General features: G+C 49.5%; 2 protein-coding genes across 2 annotated transcripts; both read right to left on the bottom strand.

Annotated features, from left to right (window-relative positions):
• Positions 1 to 19099: 19099 nt before the first annotated feature.
• On the bottom strand, positions 19100 to 21481 carry LOC141027517 (uncharacterized). Its single transcript, XM_073504584.1, has 3 exons — positions 21425 to 21481; positions 20222 to 21318; positions 19100 to 19886 (listed from the first exon to the last, which is right to left on the bottom strand). Exons 1-3 carry the CDS (start codon positions 21479 to 21481, stop codon positions 19100 to 19102), a joined length of 1941 nt encoding a protein of 646 aa, XP_073360685.1.
• Positions 21482 to 21511: 30 nt separating this feature from the next.
• LOC141027514 (uncharacterized) lies at positions 21512 to 21961 on the bottom strand. The gene has a single exon (XM_073504581.1). It carries the CDS (start codon positions 21959 to 21961, stop codon positions 21512 to 21514), a length of 450 nt encoding a protein of 149 aa, XP_073360682.1.
• Positions 21962 to 22501: the final 540 nt, after the last annotated feature.

Genomic DNA, 22501 nt, shown 5'->3' with positions numbered 1-22501 from the left:
TTTCGTATGTTTAGGTCCGCAAGGTGGCCACGGCACAACACACGGCCGCAAACGCAAAAACTCTCTGTCACATGTTGATCTAGACGTATTTCTGCCGCAAATTTGGGTCCTATTTGCGTTCATACGAACGTGAGACAGACATGTCGCACATCCTTTTGGTGTCCGCTTTGCACGTCAGCCGCCCAACCATCTGTTCGAAATATGAGCAATTTATCAAATGATTTTATTAATATAAATATTAGATAAAGCATGACTAATATAACATGGATAAAATTAGTCATGCGATCTGACAGTGAGAAGGTAAATAACATCTGCATATATGAACTGCAACCAAACATGTCTAAAGCAGATAGTAGAACAGGTTGCATATATGGCATAGAACCTATCATATGTAGGATAGACACTAGAGCAAAGAACTGCGACAGGACCTCTAACAGAAAAAGCAAGAACACGTATGGAACAACAGCAGCAGCAGTAGCACTGGACTTGGGGTCGGTGTCCTCGCCAGCCATGTCGTCGAGAAGGTTGTCGACGTCGAGAAAGAAGTCGTCGTCGGGGAAGAAGTTGTCGGAGTCCGAGGCGTCCGTGACGAAGAAGTCAGTAGTCGCGTTGAGCGCTCCCCAAAAACCTTATCACCCTTCTCCCGTACAGGACTCAAAGAGGTGCGGTTTCGGAGGCCTACTGTCCCGACCTGCGGTGCACGCCGCAAGCCGGGATGGGGAAGATCGTAGCAGCAGCGCAGTGCTCAGGAACTTTGTGGCGAGAGGAAGGATCTTCTGGGTGCGTCTCTCTGAGAGGAGCGACCTCCCTTTTATAGGCGCAAGAGAAGGAGGCGAGAGGCTACGCCGGGAGCTGAAGAGAATGAGGGAGACGAAACGAACAGGCAGCAGGCGAAGAGGTGCGCCGTTCGTATTCAATCTCCACTACAGCAAAAACGTTTCAGCTTCCGCGTGACCTTTCGTATACCCGTCGTGCGTGGCAAAAATTTAGACATCGGCTCGGCTCATTCCCGCAACCCGCGGCGCATCGTGACGAGGCGGGCGGCGGAGGAGGAGCGCGTGTGGATGTCCCTCTTGTTCTCATCCTCATACATGTGGAGAAAGTGCCTCCCTTATAAAGAGGTCCAACTCCCTCTAAACTAGCATTGTGGGACTAAACTTTAGTTCCACCTCTTGCCTTGCACGAATGGGCTGCGTGGGCCTCTAGGATTTATTAGGAATTTCTGAAACTGCTATTGGGCTAGGCCCAAAATTGACAAAATTCCAGCAATCCCCCACCAGATCCTGGAGACACACAGAATTTGCCTTTGGTTCCAAAACACTGTTTTATGTACCGGTACTGCGGTTGAGACTATTAAGTTGAACTTCCACCTAGAACTGTATGCTACACTAGTAAGCAACTTGAACAGTGGACTGGGTCTTGAACTGCAAGTTTTCTACGAATCTAGCTTCACATAAAGCCTTGACCGATACGTGGCTACCATGGGTCTTCCCAGCGGGTGGAGCTTATGCGTCATACTCCGAGACCTTTCATGAGTTTACTAGAGAGAACCCTACTCTCATAGATTGCGACGTTTAACAATCAGACTCATATAGGTGTGTTCTTCAAAAGATGTTCTGCAGGACAACATCTCTGCTTAAATGAGCCACTTAGAACACATTAAGATATACATCAACCTGCCATGCAGTTTTAGGGGAGTATTGCATCTTCATGGAGTGGTATTGTTAATACTAAGGATACTCTCCTCTCAGTTGATCAACAGCTTGTCTTCCACATCTAATTCACGGGATCTCCGATCACAAAGAATAGGTTACCACTGTGAACAACTCATATTGTGGGTCTCATATCCATCTCCCTCGATGCATTATCTATCACATTACGTGATAGACCCTTAGTAAAAGGATCTGCCAGATTTTTAGACGTTTGGATATAATCCAATGCAATAACTCCGGAGTTTCTTATTTTCCTGACAGACTTTAACCTTCTCTGAATGTGTCTTGATGACTTCATGTTATCCTTTGAGCTGCTCACTTTCGTGATCACAGTTTGATTGTCGCAGTTCATAAGGATACCCAGTACAGGTTTCTCAACAACCGGCAAGTCATTCAAGAGCCAACGAAGCCAATCTGCTTCGACCGTAGCTGTATCTAGTGTTGTGAGTTCTGCTTCCATTGTTGACCTCGTTAAGATGGTCTGCTTGCAAAACTTCCAAGAAACAGCGCCACCTCCATGAGTGAATACATATCCGCTCGTGGCCTTTATCTCATCAGCATCTGAGATCCAGTTTGAGTCACTATACCCTTCAAGCACCTTTGGGTGCCCGGTGTAGTGAATTCCATAATTCACAGTGCCTTTCAAATAACGCAAAACTCTCTCTAGAGCTTTTCAATGCACATCTCCTGGTTTTGAGACAAACCGACTCAGTTTGCTAACAGCAAAAGAGATGTGTCTTCTAGCACTGGCTAAGTACATAAGCGAGCCAATGATCTGAGAATATTTCAATTGATCTCTAGCAATTCGTCGATTCTTTTGAAGTAACACACTCGCATCATATGGTGTTGGAGAGGGCTTGCAGTCACTATAGCCAAAGTGACTCAAGATCTTTTCCACGTAGTGAGATTGAAGCAAATTAATCCCACCATCATCGTCTCTCAACAACTTGATGTTCAGAATGACATCAGCCACTCCTAAATCCTTCATCTCGAAACAGCGAGATAGGAAATCCTTGACCTCCTTAATAACATTCAGATTTGTTCCGAAAATCAGTATGTCATCAACATACAAACAAAGGATAACTCCCTCGCCCCCACCATGGCGATAGTACACACATTTGTCAGCTTCGTTTACAACAAAGCCTGCAGCTGTTAAAATTCTTTCAAACTTCTCATGCCACTGTTTGGGTGCTTGCTTGAGTCCATACAAAGACTTCAGCAACTTGCACACTTTTCCTTCCTGACCATCTAGTACAAACCCATCTGGTTGTTCCATATAAATTTCCTCGTCCAACTCTCCATTTAGGAAAGCAGTCTTAACATCCATTTGATGAACGAGAAGACCATGTGAGGCAGCTAGTGAAAGTAGAACTCGAATAGTGGTCAGTCGAGCCACAGGTGAGTAAGTATCAAAGAAGTCTTCACCTTCCTTTTGGGTATAACCCTTAGCCACGAGCCGAGCCTTGTACTTTTCAATAGTACCATCAGGCCTAAGCTTCTTCTTGAATACCCATTTACATCCTATAGGTTTGCACCCATAAGGACGATCGGTTATCTCTCAAGTTTCATTCGCCAAGATGGAATCCATCTCGCTACGAACCGCTTCCTTCCAGTAGTCAGCATCTTCAGATGCATATGCCTCTGAAATAGAACTGGGAGTATCATCTATGAGATACACAAGAAAATCATCACCAAAGGACTTTGCAGTCCTCTGTCTCTTGCTCCTAGTAGGAACTTCATTGTTCTCCTCCACAGGACTTTCAAAGTGTTCCATCGAAATGGCAGGTTCGGTAATTGTGACTGGTTCCTGATTCGATGAACTAGGCATCTCCTGATTAGATGAGGTGGCCATATCCTTCATGGGAAAGATATCTTCAAAGAAAGTCGCATCATTTGACTCCATGATCGTACCGACATGCTGTCAGGTACCTTAGATTTTACAACCAAGAATCTATAACCAATGCTATGAAAAGCATATCCCAGGAAAACACAATCCACGGTCTTTGGTCCGAGCTTGCACTTCTTTGGAATTGGCACATTGACTTTCGCCAAACAACCCCAGGTTCGTAGATAAGAGAGCTTTAATCTTTTCTTCTCCCATTCCTCGAATGGAGTTATCTCTTTATTCTTTGTGGGAATTCGGTTTAGGACATGACATGCAGTCAATATCGCCTCCCCCACCATGCCTTGGAGAGACCCGATGTGTCCAACATGGCGTTAACCAAATCTGTTAGAGTACGGTTCTTTCTTTCGGCCACCGCATTTGACTGAGGTGAATAGGGAGGCGTCCTCTCATGGATTATACCATGTTCCGCACAAAAAGCATCAAATTCATTGGAAAAATACTCTCCACCACGGTCGGACCTAAGCCTCTTGATTTTCCGATCAAGTTGGTTTTCCACTTCAACTTTATAGATCTTGAAAAAGTTCAAAGCCTCATCCTTAGATTTCAGAAGATACCACGGCAGTATCTAGTGGAGTCGTCAATTAACGTCATGAAATATTTCTTTCCATATTTTGTCAAAACACCATTCATTTCACATAGATCTGAATGTATGAGTTCTAGTGGTGCAAGATTTCTCGTTTCCGCAGTCACATGAGACTTACGAGGTTGCTTAGCTTGCACACACACTTGACACTTGGAACCCTTGACAGTGGTAAAACTAGGGATTAAGTTCAACTTCGTTAGTCGTGACATGCAACCAAAGTTAACATGACAAAGACGTGAATGGCACACATTTGATTCACTATTGTTACAAATATGATTAACAACTTTATTGCAAACGTCTGATAAGGATAAACGAAACAGGCCTCCTGACTCATAGCCTTTACCAACAAAGGTTCCATACTTGGATATTACAAATTTATTCGACTCAAAGACAAGCTTGTAGCCATCTCTACACAGAAGAGATCCGCTAACAAGATTTTTATTGACGGAGGGGACATAATGCACGTTCTTCAGCCGCGCGATCTTCCCCGAAGTAAACTTCAGATCGACTGTGCCAACACCACAAACAGAAGCACTTGAACCATTGCCCATTAGCACGGTTGAAGTCCCTGCGGTCTGATAAGACGAAAACATGGAAATATCACCGCATACATGCACATTAGCACCCGTGTCAATCAACCAATCAGGAGAATGACATACTGAAAGAATAGTGGGAAATATACCATACCCAGCATCCTTCATGTCAGTGTCTCAAATGACAACATTAGCGGTCTTGCCGCCTTTCCCAGGATGACTCTTGTCATAGCGATTAGGGCAACTAGGAGCCCAATGATCAGGATCCCCACACACATGACAAACACCTTTCTTCTTGTCATTCTTCTTCTTGAAGTTCGTGTGTTGCACAGCCTTGTTCTTCCCATCAAACTTTGCTTTACCATCACACTTGCCCTTGTTCTTGAACTTGTGGGGCTGGAAGTTCTTCTTCTGTACCAGATTGGCACTAGATCCTCCCTCAATACCTCGAGCACGTGTGTCCTTTGCTCTCGCCTTTTCTTCCACATCAAGATTGCCAATGATATCCGGGACGGAAAACTCCTGTCTCTTATGCTTCAGTAAGGTAGCAAAGTTCCTCCACGAAGGAGGAAGCTTAGTGATGATATCTCCGGCAACAAACTTGTCCGGTAGCATACAACTGAAGTGCTCAAGTTCTCTAGCAAATGACTGTATCTCATGAGCTTGCTCAACCACGGAGCGCTCTTCAGTCATCCTGTAATCATAGAATTGCTCCATGATGTACAGCTCAGTGCCAGCATCCGAGACACCAAACTTGGCCTCGAGTGCATCCCACATATCTTTTCCATTATCAATTGACACATAAGCATCAACTATGTTCTCACCAAGAACACTCAAGATAGCGGCCTTAAACAGAGTATCCATTTTCTGAAAAGCTTGTGCCTGTTGAGCATCAATCTCTCCTTCAGGTTTGCCAAGAGTGGCGTCATAGCAACTCATAGTTTGAAACCATAAGACTTCTCTCACGCGCCATCCCTTATAGTGGATACCCTCAAACATAGGAGGTTTCATGGAAGCAGCAAAACCACTCGGGGTAAATTGCCTATAATAAGGTTTTTGGATTGTTGGAAATAAGAGCAATTTACCAAATGATTTTATTAATAGAAATATTAGATAAAGCATGACTAATATAACATGGATAAAAATAGTCATGCGATCTGACAGTGAGAAGGTAAATAACATCTGCATATATGAACTGCAACCAAACATGTCTAAAGCAGATAGTAGAACAGGTTGCATATAGAAAGAGCAAGGACACGTACGGAACAGCAGCAGCAGTAGCACTGGACTTGGGGTCGGTGTCCTCGCCAGCCATGTCGTCGAGAAGGTTGTCGACGTCGGGGAAGAAGTCGTCGGAGTCCGGGGCGTCCGTGACGAAGAAGTCAGTAGTCGCGCTGAGCGCTCCCCAAAAACCTTATCACCCTTCTCCCGTACAGGACTCAAAGAGGTGCGGTTTCGGAGGCCTACTGTCCCGACCTGCGGTGCACGCCGCAAGCCGGGATGGGGAAGATCGTAGCAGCAGCGCAGTGCTCAGGAACTTTGTGGCGAGAGGAAGGATCTTCTGGTGCGTCTCTCTGAGAGGAGCGACCTCCCTTTTATAGGCGCAAGAGAAGGAGGCGAGAGGCTGCGCCGGGAGCTGAAGAGAATGAGGGAGACGAAACGAACAGGCAGCAGGCGAAGAGGTGCGCCGTTCGTATTCAATCTCCACTACAGCAAAAATGTTTCAGCTTCTGCGTGACATTTCGTATACCCGTCGTGCGTGGCAAAAATGTAGACATCGGCTCGGCTCATTCCCGCAACCCGCGGCGAGGCGGGCGACGGAGGAGGAGCGCGCGTGGATGCCCCTCTTGTTCTCATCCTCATACATGTGGAGAAAGAGCCTCCCTTATAAAGAGGTCCAACTCCCTCTAAACTAGCAATGTGGGACTAAACTTTAGTTCCACCTCTTGCCTTGCACGAATGGGCTGCGTGGGCCTCTAGGATTTATTAGGAATTTCTGAAACTGCTATTGGTTAGGCCCAAAATAGACAAAATTCCAGCACCACCACCCACCGGTCTCATTTAATCCACGCGTGTGGAAGGCCCCCACAAATCAGCCGCCCAGTCCATCTATCCCCAGTCCTTTTTAATGCCACGTGTGCGTCTGGGGGCCTGTCCAGTCCACTCTTCCCGGTATTTTTCCTCTCCCTCTACCCCCAAGGCGACCGACAAACCCTAGCCACCGCCACCCACCACCATTCGCCCGCCAAGATGCCATCAAAGTGGATCCTGTAGAAGTCTAGGAAGCACGACCACGAGGCCAGCTCATCCTCTGGGTCCTATGGACCATGCCGTCGCGCGGCAAGCTTCGTCCTGACGCCGCCCGCAACAGCGTATCTACATCGGTGTCGTTCAATGCCAATGGTACTGGGATGAGGCCACCCCGGTGCTGAGGCTTGACGTCCGCTGTCGGCCGGCTGGCACCTCAACCCAGAGAGGGTGCTCGTGCCTCCCGTTCAGGCCACCAGTCGCGCGTGCCTACTGGAGATACACCGCCGCCGAGATCAGCTCCCCAAGGATCTCCGCCGTGACCCGGCGTACGCCATCACCTCCCCTTCTGGGACACTTGGTTCTGCAACGGTCATGACGCGCGACACCAGCCGTACTTCGTCGCCTGTGCCCCCCTCGTACGGGTGCTCCCAGACCCCCGCATGCATGTGGATGTGCGCATGTGCGTGCTCCCAGTCCACCACACCCAGCCGTTGTGTCCGACTACGCCTCCCAGATTGACTAGGGGACGACGAGGACCTCAAAAAGTCATAGAGGAATTCGAGCTCTGTATGAGAAAACAATCGGAAAAAAGTCAAAGAAATCCGAAACTTTTTTTGAATTTCTTTTGCACTAGTATATAAATTTCTGCGAAGGAAAAAGATCCCATTGACTTCATGGCCAAACAATAAAATTCTGAAGTCAATGCGGGTTTTTCCTTCCCTGAATGATTTTTACAAATACAATAGAAGGTCAACTTTTTATTACAAAAAAATTTCAGATTTTTTTGACTTTTTTGTAGTTACTAATTGTGTCTTACCTACCCAGAAACCAAACGCCCGTGTCCAACGATTAAACCCTATAAGCTAAACAGGCTGAGTTGGGCCCGATGTGTACAGTTTTCACTAGATAGCGTTGGGCTCGAACATGATCAGTGCTATCGGGTGAACAGTGCCGCAGACGGAAATAGTGGCATGGCTTCTTTTTCCAACGACGGCGAAGCTTGCCGAAGGTGGTGGTTAGGTGTCACGCCGTGCGTAGAATTTTGGGGAATATTTGATAGAGATTTGCCAGGGGTTGGTGGCCTCCTAAAATGGTGGATCGGGGTAGGAGGAACGAGACGCGCTACAGCTAATTATTCTAATTTGGCATCTGATTTGTTTATTTTCATTCCCAACTGAGTGGCATATATATAGTCTGTTATAAGTCGATAAATCGCGAGTTGACATGCCACCACGCGAGGTCGTTATCCGCACCACCCGTCCCCACGCGATTCGTTAATTCAATACAACGTTGGCGTATAATCTCCCATGGGCAGCGTACTTCAGCTCGTATAGCGCTCGTATTTGACTCTGCGAGCCACAATAATGGCCCACATGGCAGCCTGTAGCGCCAATGGCTACCTGCATCAGGCGGGAGCGAGCCCCGCAGAGGTATTTATTGCGCGGCAGTGACAACGGCTAGCTGCACCAGGCGGCAGCGAGACAGCATGAATGGATTAGTTCGTGAGCTCCTTCAACACACCTACTCCTCTAATCCACCATGTGTCATTCGGTGCTCTCATCAACTCTGGGTACTCTATGCAACTTGTTCAGAATCAGTTGGTGGACATTTCAAGCTCATTTTTTTGCAAGGGGCAATGCAAGCTCCTGTACTAGGTTCCCAACGAGCCTAGAAAATCAATAACAAAACCTGGCCTAAGCGCATATTTTGAGCATAGCAACGGTATTCCTATAGTAGGAACATTAACGAACGGCTACCCTTCCGCTGTCACTTGAGCTTGATACAATGGTCACCTTATCATTTTGTCTTCCCCCAACTGGCAGATTGAAGAAGGTTGCACAGTGTATGAGTATTACTGTTACCTTCCCATGAAATTTGTTATTAACGTAACACATATACTCCCTCCGTTCCAAAATAGATGACCCAACTTTATACTAAAGTTAGTATAAAATTGAGTCATCTATTTTGAAACGGAGGCAGTATGTTATTTACATTCATTCTTATGGGGATATGCCATCATCCACGAGGTAATACTGCAGCATTAACATGAACAGTGGGAGTGCTTTGATGAACTGATACAACAGTACCCTCAATAATACACACGAAAAATGAAGTTGGGCAACACAAATCAAAACAAAACCGGCAGCTCCAGACTTGTTAAATGCCATTCAAGGCATACAGGTTTGAGACAGCCACATTTAAATGTTGTAGACCAGTGTTTTAAATGGCCTGCACCACATTAACATGGCAGAACGGTCAAGACCGTATTCTGCATGCATATTCGCTTGTATCTAATTCCATTTAAGATGGCTAGCCACCAACCCATACACGTATTTGCTGAATTAACCTCGCGTATTGTTTGGGTATTCATTCAATCACTATATTAATTGCTAATCTTATAGCATAGATGGACCGCCCAGATTTCATCCTCGCGGGCCACCATGTCCCAAAAATCCGTGTCGGTTATAAGTGAACTAAATCAGTGTGCTAAAAGTAAATGAAAGAACCACATGACACATGTGGCAAGCAATCCAAACTATTAAAAAAAGTAAATAAACTGCTTTAGAACACAACCTTATGTTAAATTCTGGGTCATCTTAGTTATGCAGAGGCTGGGTGTGTGTTCATTGTGTTTGTATCTTCTTGATGCTTTATTCTGGGTCAATAAAATTCACCCTTCATCGAAAAAGAACACAGCCTTACGTAATTCTATTTCTATCCAATCAACCGTTCGTTGCTTTAGATAGATGCGTTCTGGACCGTCCGATTACTGAACCTTGAGGTGTCGCTGTTGTTCTGTCTCTTCTTCAGGTATCTTCTGTCTCTTCTTCAGAGGTATCTTCAGAAGGTACATTAGGGGCAAAAGGTACGTAGAGCATCCAGTGGAGAACCCGATTTGGGCACTAGGCGGGCGAAGAGAAATCCGGCCATGCAGATCTGGAACCAACTACTCTTTCAACGGGTTTGGTTGCCCATGATGGTTGAATAAAGCTCTAAATTCCCTGCAAAAAAAGAGATTTCTTTCAAGCTCCGCCACTGGTTACAAGTGAACCAAATCAGTGCGATAATAGAAGTACATGAACCAAATCACCGCTTTAGAACTCAGACTTACATAACTCTATCCAACCAACCGTTCATTGCTTTAGGTAGATGCGTTCTGGACTGTCCGATTACTGAACCTTGAGTCTTGAGATGTGGCTGTTGTGCTGTCTCTTCTCCAGTTATCTTCAGAGGGTACTGGGCCTGATATTAGAGGCAAAAGGTAGAGCATCAAGTGGAGAGCCCGATTTGGGCACTAGGTAGGCGAAGAGAAGCCCGGCCATGCAGACTTGCTTCTACAAATTATCGCCGGGGATATGTTTGTATACTTACGCTGTTCCAACATACGAATGGTTTCCCTCTAGTTAGGGTTTTGTTCCTCGAGGGGCGATCTCCGCCGCCGTCGAGACCTGTCCTTCCCCGCCCGCGACTCCTCCCCGGCTGGCACTCCTGGATCGTAGGGGACCGATCGCCCGTCTCCTCATCCGAGGCGCTGGCTGCTGGTGGGTTCGGGGCATAGGGTATCTGCAGAACCCGATCGCTAATATCGGGTTAGGGTTTTAACATGGCGGCCGATGGATCCCTGTGTCCAGAGGGGGTCACTGACGTTGAGAAGATGATGCAAGAGCTGGGTTTGAAGGAGGAAGACCTAGACGACGCGGTCTTCGTCGAGAAGGATGCACCGGAGGCAGCACGGTGGATAGCAGTCGCTAGGGTTAATTCTGAAAAACCCTATAGCCAGTTTTGGTTCTTTCGGAATATGAGAGCTGCTTGGGACCTCGCGCAAGAAGCCAAGTTCAAGCCCCTGGAAGACAATCTCTATACCATCCAATTTTCCTGTTTAGGGGATTGGGAGAGAGTCATGCACGAGGGACCGTGGCACTTCCGGGGGGATGCAGTCATACTGAAGGAGTATGACGGAGTGACGAAGCCATCAAACGTCAAGCTGGACACAGTAGACATCTGGATTTAGATACATGATATACCAATCCTCTACGCCCACCTGGTTCCTTCTCTTGCGTCAAAGGTGGGAGAGGTTCTTTTCACGGAACCCCAGTCACATGATTTCACAGGAAACTTCCATCGTGTCTGGGTGAGGATTAATGTTACTAAACCCCTCAAGAATGCCGTGTCCATGATACGAGGTGGCGAGAGGCAGATATACAAGGTCAAGTATGAAAAGCTACCGGATTGGTGTGCCGTGTGCGGTATGCTGGGCCATCTTTACAAGGAGCACGGGACATGTATCCACCCTCCGTCAACTCTCGTTTTCAAGGAGCTCAGGGCGTCTTGGGTCATGAGGAACGGCAGCGGCCCGGGAGGAGGCCGCGGACGCAGGGGGGGTCGCAGAGGAGGACGGTCCGGTGGAAGCGGGCGCTCACGCTCCCAGCAAGATGAGGATGTTGAGGAGTACAGCGAACAAGATATGGAGATGGCTGATGCTGAGAAGGTCAGGAAGAGAGGATCGGAACAAACACCGCATCAAGGCCTGAAGGTGCACTCGGAGGAGACAAAGGGGACTATGCTTGCACTACCCCCTCCCCCCAATCCGTCGGTGGTCCTAAGCCCAAGCGTGATACAAGAGTCAAAGAGAGCAAAGACAGTGCCGGAGACAGACAAGGTTTCAGCAGCAAAAAGTTTGTTTCTTAGCAAGAACGATTCAAAGCAGGCGGGCCCGAGTGACGGGCCCCACCGAGCCCAATGAGTGTTTTCTGCTGGAACTGCCGCGGCGTGGGCAAAGCCGCGACAGTCCGTGAACTTCGCGAGTTTGCGAAGAAATTTGCCCCTACCCTTTTGTGTATTGTAGAAACTTAGCTTGAAGGCTCGAGGGTAGAAGCGTTAGCAGGAACACTTGGTTATGATAATAGTTATGCAGTTAGTAGCCGTGGTAGAAGTGTAGGCATTGGTTTGTTTTGGAACAATGAAATAAATATCGAGCTTTTGGGTTATTCTGATTACCACCTAGATTGCTCGGTCCTTGAGCAGGGTGAAGATCCATGGAGATTGACTGTAGTTTATGGAGAAGCTCAGACCCACATGAGATACCAGACTTGGGATACGTTAAAAAACATCAGTACTTTGAGCAGTCTCCCATGGCTTTGTGTTGGTGATTTCAACGAGGTGCTACGTCCGGAAGAACACGTGGGAGTTGGTCAGCGAAGCAATGCACAAATCCAAGCTTTCAGAGATGCCGTTGACGTGTGCATGCTGCTAGATATTGGCTATACGGGCATTCCATGGACCTTTGAGAAGAAGGTCACGGGAGGAACTTTTACAAGGGTGCGCCTTGACAGAGCCTTGGCCTCGGTGGAGTGGCAAGCCCGCTTCCCTTTGGCTGACCTCACGCATCTGGTGGCAGCCACGTCCGATCACAGTCCTATATTGGCGAATTTGAACAGAGAGCAAAGACACAACCAGCGGCATAGCACTTTTAAGTACGAGGTCATGTGGGAGGGTCACGAGTCATGGAGCAGCAAGATTGCGGAAACATGGGCAAATACTGGTGCAGCCACCAGGTTAGAAGAACTCAGGGCTAAACTTTCGGCCGTGTCACAAGATCTGGGGCGATGGAATAGGGACACTTTTGGTAGTGTGCGCAAGGAGATTAAACAGCTAAAGGGGGAACTTGAAAAATTGAGATCGGACGTAAGCAGAACAGCACCAACACATGCTGAACTTAAAATCAATGAAAATCTTGTGGAATTGTACCACAGGGAGGAGGTCATGTGGAGGCAGAGATCCAGGGTTCAATGGCTCTCTTCGGGAGACAGGAATACCAATTTTTTTCATCTACGAGCAAGCATCCGGCGTAAGAAGAACATGATCAAAGCCTTGCATAACTCGCTTGGGGTGCTCACAGATGACCCGGACGAGCTGAGGGCCATGGTGAACGACTTCTACAAGACATTATACACCACGGAGGGGGTAAGCAACATGGAGACTGTCCTAAACAGCGTCCCGATGGAAGTAACATCGGAGATGAATGAGTTGTTGTGTGCACCATACACAAACGAGGAGGTCAAGGCAGCCTTGTTCCAGATGTTCCCGACCAAGGCGCCCGGACTGGATGGTTTTCCGGCACATTTTTATCAGCGACACTGGGAGCTTTGTGGTACAGAGGTGACTGAGGCAGTGTTGAGAATTGTGAGGGGGGAGGATAGCCCGGAGTGCATAAATGACACCATCCTTGTTCTGATTCCCAAGGTAACAAACCCCACTGTCTTGTCCCAATTTAGGCCTATTAGCCTTTGTAATGTCCTATACAAAATTGCCTCCAAAGTCATTGCAAACAGGCTCAAGCAAATTCTACCGGATATCATATCTGAGGAGCAATCGGCCTTCGTACCGGGCAGACTCATAACGGATAACATTATCAGTGCACATGAATGTCTTCATTTTATGAAGCGGAGCAAAGCTAAGGCTAACAGTTATTGTGCACTTAAGCTTGATATGATCAAGGCATATGACAGGCTGGAATGGGACTATTTGGAAGCAATCATGGGAAAACTCGGTTTTGCCCCCCCTTGGATAAAAACAGTCATGAGCATGGTGCGGTCTGTATCCTTCTCAGTGCTTTTTAATGGTGAAAGGCTTGATCAGTTTATGCCGAGCAGAGGTATAAGGCAGGGAGATCCGATATCCCCCTATCTCTTCTTAATTGCAGCGGAGGGCCTTTCGTGCCTCCTAAAAACCAGTTCTTCGTCATCAAATATTGTTGGACTAAAGGTGGCACCCACGGCCCCGGCCGCTAACCACCTTCTTTTCGCAGATGACAGCCTGCTGCTTTTTAAGTCAGGGAATGAGGGGGCAGTAGCGGTATCAAACCTACTTGAAACGTACTGCTTGGCTTCGGGTCAGAGGATAAATCATGATAAGTCTTCGATTTTCTTCAGCAGAGGATGCCCACAAGCGGTAAGAGATGATATGAAAAATGTTCTGAATGTGCATAACGAGTCCCTCAGTGACAGGTATCTGGGAATGCCAACGGAGGTCGGTCACTCGAAGAATGGGACCTTCAAATATTTGAGAGACCGAGTCTAGGAAAAGGTTAAGGGATGGATGGAAAAGCTATTATCTTCAGCAGGGAAAGAGGTACTGCTTAAAGCAGTGGCTCAAGCAATTCCAGTATATTCGATGGCATGTTTCCGGCTGCCACGGGGTCTATGTGAAAGCATTACTTCGCTGATCAAACAATTCTGGTGGGGAAGCAAGCATGGGAAACGAAAACCGAGTTGGGTGGCATGGGACATGGTGACCCTGCCAAAGCATCTTGGAGGTCTTGGCTTTCGGGATATGGAGATGTTTAACTTGGCCCTCCTAGCACGGCAGTCCTGGCGCATGTTGCAAAACCCACTGTCTCTGAGTGCGAGGATCCTGAAAGCAGTATATTACCCTAACTCGGACATATTTGGCGCAACACTAGGGTCTCATCCCTCGCAGATTTGGCAGGCTATTTTGGACGGCCGGGATATCATGGTTCAGGGGTTGGTGCGCAGAATCGGAGACGGTGAATCGACAAATATATGGGAGGATAATTGGTTGCCGAGACCAAACATGAAGAAGCCGGTCACCTCTCTAGTGCAGAATCCACCAACTACAGTGGCTGAGTTGATAGACCATACTTCATCATCCTGGAAGGAGGATCTAGTCCGGACGGTGTTTATACCAATCGACGCAGCAGCAATACTGCAAATACCCCTTTGTACACGCCAGACTGACGATTTTTGGGCTTGGTCCGAGGAGAGGAAGGGCATGTTTACCGTACGATCGGCGTACCGGATGATCCAGCGAACGAAGCTAAGTCGCGAGGCATGGTTGTATGAAGATGGATCCTCTTCCGACTCCATTGGTGCTGACCAGGGTTGGACCGAACTGTGGCGGATCAAGGTTCCCTCAAAACTGAAATTCTTCTTATGGAGACTCGCCAAGCATTCTGTCCCCACAGCAGCGCTACTCCACCATCGAAATATGTCAACCTCACGAGCTTGCTGTCTTTGTGGGGCTGTTGACACCTGGCGCCATGCCCTAGTGGATTGCTCGGTCTCCAGGAGCACCTGGGCGCTGTCTTCAGAGGCGATCCTTGACAAGATGAGTACATGCATTGAGGAAAACGCAAAAAGATGGTTGTTCGGCATGCACGAAGCGCTCAACCAAGATGATTTCCTTGTCTTCGTCGTCACCCTATGGGCGCTATGGGGCGCCCGAAGGAAGGCAATACACGAGGATATCTTTCAGACACCTTATGCCATCAATGGGTTTGTAAATTCCTACATAGCAGATCTCAAGGCTATCCAGAAGCCGAATGTCGCTGGTGTTAGGGTGCCACAACCTCGAATTAATCACTGGATTGCACCGCCATTGGGGATGGTCAAAATCAATGTAGATGCCGCAGTAGGACGGGCGCGGGGTGCAGCGGGAGCAATCTGTAGAGACCAAGACGGAGTCTTCTTGGGAGCTTCGGCGGTGGTTTTCTCCCATCTCTCAGACCCCGGCACCTTGGAGATGCTCGCAATCAGGGAGGCTTTGGCATTGGCAGATGACATATATGTCAGGAGGGTACATGTTGCTTCGGATTGTAAAGTGGCCGTCGACGACATCCAACAGCAAAACAAAGGAAGCTACGGGGCAATTGCACATGAAATCATACAACATAGGTCTGAATTTGAGGCTTGTAATATACTTCACGAATTTAGAAGCTCGAATATCGAGGCTCACAAACTAGGAAAGCACGCTTTATCTCTCGGGGTTGGTCGCCATGTTTGGTTAGGCCAGCCCAACAATCTTGATTTCGTCCCTGTAAACATTGTGACGATGTAATAAAGCTTTGCAGTTTGTCTCAAAAAAACAAATTATCGCCGGGCGATGGAACAAACTACTCTTTCCACGGGTTTGGTAAAAGCACCCCATCTCCTGCACATAAAGCAAACAAGCCAATGCTGATGGGTGATGGCTATCCAACACTGTGCTGCAGAAGAAAAACTTTACCAAAAAGGAGGCGTTACAGAAGATCAAAGTGATATAGTACGTACTTCCACTTACAGGTATGTGGATAGGTTGTTTCAGGTTCAACAAATCGTGTGTTTGCACCTTCTCTAAGTTTTCGCACAAACAGACCCACCTACTGACCTACAGTTTTTACACGCATACGTGTCGATGTATAGACGGCTTCCCTATCCAAGGCAGAGCATATAACGTAGATGATGGTTAAAGTCTTGAAGACAGACACCATGCAAATTGCAAGCTTCCAACGCACCTTCACCTTTAGCTTTCCATTTCATTTAGTATTACAGAGCCTAATGACACATGACAACTCCATGCTGGGATAGCCAATCCATGCTCTCGACAAAAGAATATTTTTATTGCAACGCACTGTTGAGATGACACTATGTAACTACAGTTGATTGTCCTCCCTCGCCAGAACACACGTAGCAGTATTCTTCAACCTCAAGCCGACCCGGCCGGCAAGAAGCGGACGGACTATATATGCATGCACTACTGCTCACTCACAAACCCCACCAATTGTGTCCGTGCGTGTTTTGCCACGCAAACTTTTGCAGTCTACTTGGCAGATCCTTGTCCTCCTTAATTTCATGAGCTCGAGCATGCAAGAAGGGATGACAAGCAGTTTAGCTCAGGGATCCTCTCGAGCCGAGGCGTCCTTCAGGGTGTACTACAGCATCGGCGCCGGCACCGTGCCGTTCGTCTGGGAGACCAAGCCCGGCACGCCCAGGCGCACCATCGACCCCGTAGTCGCCGCGGCCAACGACGCGCCGCCGCCAATCACGCCGCCGCCATTGTACCAGTCCAAGACCATGAAGAGGTGCACAAGCACAAGGAAGTCATCTTCTTGCTGGCCTCCCCGGATGACGAGCTGGCTGAACATCAGGACCCGCCGTCGTGGTCCAATCGCGACACCCGGCTTCCACCAGACCGCGGTGTCGATGATCAACGGCTACAGCGGCGGCGTGCCATCCTTGGGAGCTTCTGAGCCCGGCATCGGCATGGACCGTTGGAACTAGTGTACGTAGGCCTCGTTAAAAGGTCGATTGACGGGCTGCTGCACCGGCCCATTTCTGGTGTTGTTTGAGTACAGTTTTTTTTTAGGGTTTTGTTTGAGTATAGTTTGAGTGGTACATATATACTGTGGTGTTTGTGCTGGGCCTTTAATTTTAATTTCTGTGGTTAAATTCTATGTTATTTTCGGATATACAGATTTTATTGAAGTATTTGGCTGTTTTGACTTTGGGGGATCAATACTTGGGCATACATATATCCCTATCGCCTTTTTCCTGCATGACTGTGTCTAATTATGCTCCGGGGAAGAAGTGGGTATAGCATAACAAGATATGCTTTGTAAAAGATAAACTTAAAAACCGGAAGGACTGTGACAGGACAAAGTCAGAATGAGGATGGTAGAGAAAGCTACTGAAGCACCTACCTCTGATGTAGTTTTCCCATTGCACTACCGAAGCCAAGATGATTTTGGAGTTTAAGAAGCGTGAACGGAACTGCTATTTGGTTCAGATTTTGGTTTTTAAGCCATAAAAGACACGTCTGGTTTTGGCTTAATTTCAAGCTGTAATCAGCAGCATGCAGCTGAATGAAGCAAGCTGTTATTCTTGAAACTGCAACTTGCAGAATTACCCAAATTATTAGTGCAGATCAGATGTATGAAATTCAGAAGCATGTAATGGACACTGCATGTTTGGTAGCATCTTGGTATTACAGATCAAGTATGCATACATTAGCTATATGAACATGAATTACGTTCAACGCAATACCCAATTATATACATACAACACCACAGGCAAAAGATTGATAATGAAGGCAGACCACATTATCTCGGTAATCCTGATTGATCCAACGAATAGAAATGGATTTTTTTTTTAAAGCAACAAATTTTATTCCTCAGATAATAGACATATCGTTTACAATAGAGTGAGAAATAAAATTAGGGATTATAGAATCCCAAAACATAGAAGACTTTTCACTAAATGAGTTCTTCGCTAGGCTGTGAGCCACTTCATTTGCTTCATGGCGACACTGTGTGTATGAGACACTCGCAAAGTCCAGCCCCAAATGTTTGCACTCAAGTACCATTGCAACATCTGAGCCCACATACGTTTCTGGTTGTTGCACTGCTTCAACCATAAACACAAATTCCATCTCATAATTTCCATTCCCGTCACTTGCCAAACAGGCTGCGAATGAATGATTGTTCAGCAGTAGGACTTTTCGCTACAGAATTGGTATGATAACTTGCACAGATTTTTCAATATTACTCTGTGCTAGCGAATTTCTTTTTCTCGAATACGCAGAGGATGCGTATCTTTTCATTGATAGGAGAAGAGTTTGTACAGCATGGGGTTACAAGAGCTTGCTAAGCCATGTACACAAGAAAGCATGGAAGCGAGCCAGGAGCAGAACATACATGGGGTTGCTCAGCCCCATAGACTAATAGAGCTATCTCTCAGGAATGATGTTATGCAGTCCAGTGGCGCCGGCCTGCCCACATGCGCGCTTCGTCTCGAATGGTGTCGGAGAGCCGGGAGATGGAGGGCTGCTCGCCGTCGAAGATGCAAGCGTTCCGGTGCTTCCATAGCCACCAGGCCGTGAGGATGATAAGGGGGGCCAAACCTTTACGCGTGGGCGATGGTGAACGGTTGCAGGACGTCTCCCACCAGGTGAAGAAGTCAGCATCACTGCTTGGGATGTCGGCGATCGAACGAACCCAACCAAGCACCTAGTGCCATATTTGGCGGGAGAAGGGGCAGCCCACCAGGATATGTTGCATCGTCTCCTCTTCCTGGTCACAGAAGGTGCAGGAGTCCTCGTGCGGGAGGCCATGTCGAGCGAGTCGTTCGGCCGTCCAGCATCGGTCTTGCAAGGCAAGCCACATGAAGAATTTTATGCGAAGGGAAGCCCAAGGCTTCCACGTGAGCCACCAGCGGTGGTCTTGACAAGCGCCGAGGAAAAGTGCCTGGTAACACGAACTGGCCGAGTAGGTGGCAGAAGAGGTCCAGCGCCATTGGAGGGAGTCGGGGGAGTCAGAGAGAGGGACCTGACGGACGCAGCGCTAGAGGTCGACGTACTGGACGAGAGCAGCGGGGCCTAGGGCGCCCTGGATGTCCCGGACCCAAGAACGCTGGAGCAAGCCATCATGCACTGTTCGGGTCTTGCGTCGCCGCCGAGGAACAAGAGCAAGGACGAGCGGGGCGATCTCGGCGACCGATCTACCGTTGATCCAGTGGTCGCCCCAAAACCTGCAGGTGCGTCCATCACCGAGAGTCCAAGTGGTAGACGCACGAAAGATGGCCGAGACGGCAGGGTCATGGGGAATGTGCAGGTGGCTCCATGGGCGCGATGTGTCGGTGTACTTGAGCCATAACCAGCGAGTTCTTAGCGCGATGTCGGTGCGTTGTAGGCCGCGGACGCCGAGGCCTCCGAGGGAGAGCGGGCGGCATACCCTTTGCCAATTGACCAAGCATTGGCCGCCTTTGGCATCGGTGCTTCCTGCCCAAAGGAACCCGCGGATGATCCGGTTGGCTTGCTTGAGGATGGAGGGGTTGAAGGCAATGGCGGTGAGGAAGTGAGTGGGGATGGCGCATAGGACGTGCCGGACGAGAGCGAGGCGATCTCCTCGGGAGAGTAGGGAGGCGCGCCAAGTGGAGAGCTTCCACTCCAACTTGTGGATGATCGGCATGAGGCTCGTGGTAGAAGGCTTGCGGATGGACAAAGGGAGTCCCAAGTACTGGATAGGGAACTGCTTCACCGGGCATTGCATCTCGGCAGCAATGGTCGCTATGTCCTCGTCATTGCACTGGATGGGAGTGGCTGAACACTTGCTGTAGTTGGTGCGGAGCCTGGAGACCATCCCAAAGACGCGTAGAAGCTCGCGAACAGCGGAAATATCATGGTGGTCCGGGCGACAGAAAACAACGACGTCGTCGGCATAAAGAGAGATGCTAGAGGCCGCGTGTCTCGTGGTAAGCCGCTGGATGAGGCCAAGCTCGACGGCACGGATGAGCATGGAGTTAAGAACGTCGATGACGATAGTGAAGAGCATCGGAGAAACCGGGTTGCCCTGGCGAAGGCCACAGGCGTGGTCGATGGGGGGCCCGGGGGGCCGTTGATCATGACGCGGGTGGAAGCGGTGGATAGAAGGATCGATATCCAATCTCGCCAACGTTGGCCGAACCCCAAGTGCTGTAGGGTTTCGAGGAGGAAGGGCCAGGAGACGCTATCGAAGGCCCGCGTGATGTCAAGCTTGAGTAGCATGCGGGGGACCTTGAGGTTGTGGAGGAGGCGTGCCGTCTGCTGGACGAGCAGGAAGTTGTCGTGGATACACCAGCCGGCGATAAAGGTGCTTTGGTTGGTCGAGACCATGGCCCCAAGACGAGGAGCAAGCCGAAGAGACAGCACCTTTGCAAAGAGCTTTGCAATGAGGTGGATGAGGCTAATGGGGCGGTAGTCCGATAGGGCGGCGGCGTCCGGGCGCTTGGGTAGAAGAGTGAGGAGCGCTTCGTTGAGCTTCTGAAAACCTCGCCCGTTGGTGGTGTATAACTTATCGAATGCCTCGCAAATGTCATGCTTGATGATGTCCCAGCAGGCAAGCAGGAATTCGGCCGTGAACCCATCCGGGCCGGGAGCCTTTCCGGTTGGTAGGCATTTGATGGCCCTCCAAATCTCATCCTCGGTGAAAGGCGTCTCCAATTCGGTAAGGTCGAATGTTTCCGTGCGCAAGAGGGACTGGTTCAGGGAGAAGGCGCGCTCCTCGGAAGAGCCAAGGACGTTGGCAAAGTAGTTGTACGCGGCTTCGACCATATGGGCGTGCTCGGAGACGGAATGGCCATCCACTTGGAGGGAGGAGATGAGGTTCCGTTGCTTTCGGCGCGAGGCGTGCACGCTAAGGTAGGACAGCGGGGAGTCGCGGAGCCAAGATAAGCGTGATCGCTGGCGAGAGATGGCGCGATCGAGGGAAGCCAGCCCCAAGTATGCGCCTTTGAGCTTGCGCCTGAGCCACGCCTCGATGTGAGAAAGCGGGCGGAAGTCTTGCGCGGCGTCCAGACGGGGAATCAGCTCGCGCGCGACCTGCAGCTGCAGGGAGATACCGCCCACCGTGCGCGCACTCCAGCGTTGGAGGTGCCTCGCGGTGGCCTTGAGGCGGGCCACGATGCGCCGGAAGGGATCCGCGTCCGAGGGGGTCAAGTTCCAAGCCTCTGAGACCGTGTCGTGGAAGCCATCTAGCTTCGGCCAAAAGCGCTCAAAATGGAACCTGCGCGCCCCCAGGGCGGGCTGCACAATCCACCACCAACGGGCAATGGTCGGACGCCACGGAGGAGAGGCAGTGTGGGTGCGCGACCTCCCATCTGGAAGTACAAAGGATCATGTCCTTGCGCACTAGAGTTGGCGTGTCACGCTCACTAGACCAAGTGTAGCGGCGCGCATGCAGGTACATGTCGCGGAGCTTCTCATCAACAATGAAACGTCAGAATCGGTTCATGATGCGATGGTTCAGATTCGGGGTGTTCTTGTCGGCTGCCGAGGTGATCATGTTGAAATCGCCACCAAGGAGCCAAGGCCCGATGCGCGAATCATGCACGTCGTGAAGGTCGGCTAGGAAGTCAAGCTTTGCCTCATCGTCCTGGGGGCCATACACGCCGGTGAGCCACCAGTGCCCACAGCCACCGACGGGGGAAACAAGAGCGGTGATGTGGTGTTCTCCGATCAGAGGGTTAGAGAGGGAGACGTGCGATCTGCGCCATGCGATGACGACGCCACCACACGTGCCCGAGGCCGGGAGGAAGAAGTAGTCCTCAAATGAGGATCCGAGGGTGTCGAGGACCGTGGAGTCCGAGATGTGGGCAACTTTAGTTTCTTGCAAGCACACAATGGAGGGGGCGGCAGCGGAGATCACGCTGCGGACGGCCGAACGCATAGCACCAGAATTTAAGCCACACACGTTCCAGAGGATAATCTTATTGTGATCCATAAACAGTAATGGGGGGTGGGGTGCGCTGAGAGCACAGCAAGCAGGGCGGCTAGGCCTCCACTAGGAGAGACGCAGTGCGGGAGCACGAGGCCGGTGTGTGTCCAGGAAGATCCCAACCGAAGAAGTCAACGAATGCCTCGACCACGTCCTCCGCAAAGGTCGCTCGAACAGGTGGGCGTATCTGTCTAGCACCTCGCTTGGGATGGCCGCATTGTCGTCCACTCGTCCTTGATCGGCCCTAAGAGACGCAGAAGAACCCGCTTCGCCTTCATCTCGGAATTGAGGCCCTGGTCAACTTTGGCAATCCTAAAGCTTCGGCGGGGGGGTGGGGGGGGGGGTGAAGTCAGCTGGAAGCTCACGCCGGCGCCGGCGCGGCGGCGTGGCCAGAAGTGGTTGGGGGCGGACGGAAAGCACGTCCACGAATGCAGCCAAGGAAGAGGAGCCGTTGCCTGGAGCCGGGAGCGGTGCAGCACTTTGGGGCAGAGG

This window comes from Aegilops tauschii, chromosome 1, assembly GCF_002575655.3.
Source record: "Aegilops tauschii subsp. strangulata cultivar AL8/78 chromosome 1, Aet v6.0, whole genome shotgun sequence".
NCBI lineage: Eukaryota > Viridiplantae > Streptophyta > Magnoliopsida > Poales > Poaceae > Aegilops > Aegilops tauschii.
The sequence above is the reverse complement of the archived record's forward strand: the minus strand, read 5'-3'. Positions and strand labels throughout refer to the sequence as shown.

Excerpts from the sequence above, each read along its gene's own strand:
- LOC141027517 (XM_073504584.1), bottom strand. The coding sequence starts at position 21,481 with ATGTACCTGCATGCGCGCCGCTACACTTGGTCTAGTGAGCGTGACACG. Across the intron at positions 21,319-21,424 it reads AGCGTGACACGCCAACTCTA|CCCGCCCTGGGGGCGCGCAG; the intron begins GTGCGCAAGGAC and ends TGGATTGTGCAG. Across the intron at positions 19,887-20,221 it reads GAAACCCTACAGCACTTGGG|GCTCCGCACCAACTACAGCA; the intron begins GTTCGGCCAACG and ends GATGGTCTCCAG.
- LOC141027514 (XM_073504581.1), bottom strand. The coding sequence starts at position 21,961 with ATGCGTTCGGCCGTCCGCAGCGTGATCTCCGCTGCCGCCCCCTCCATT.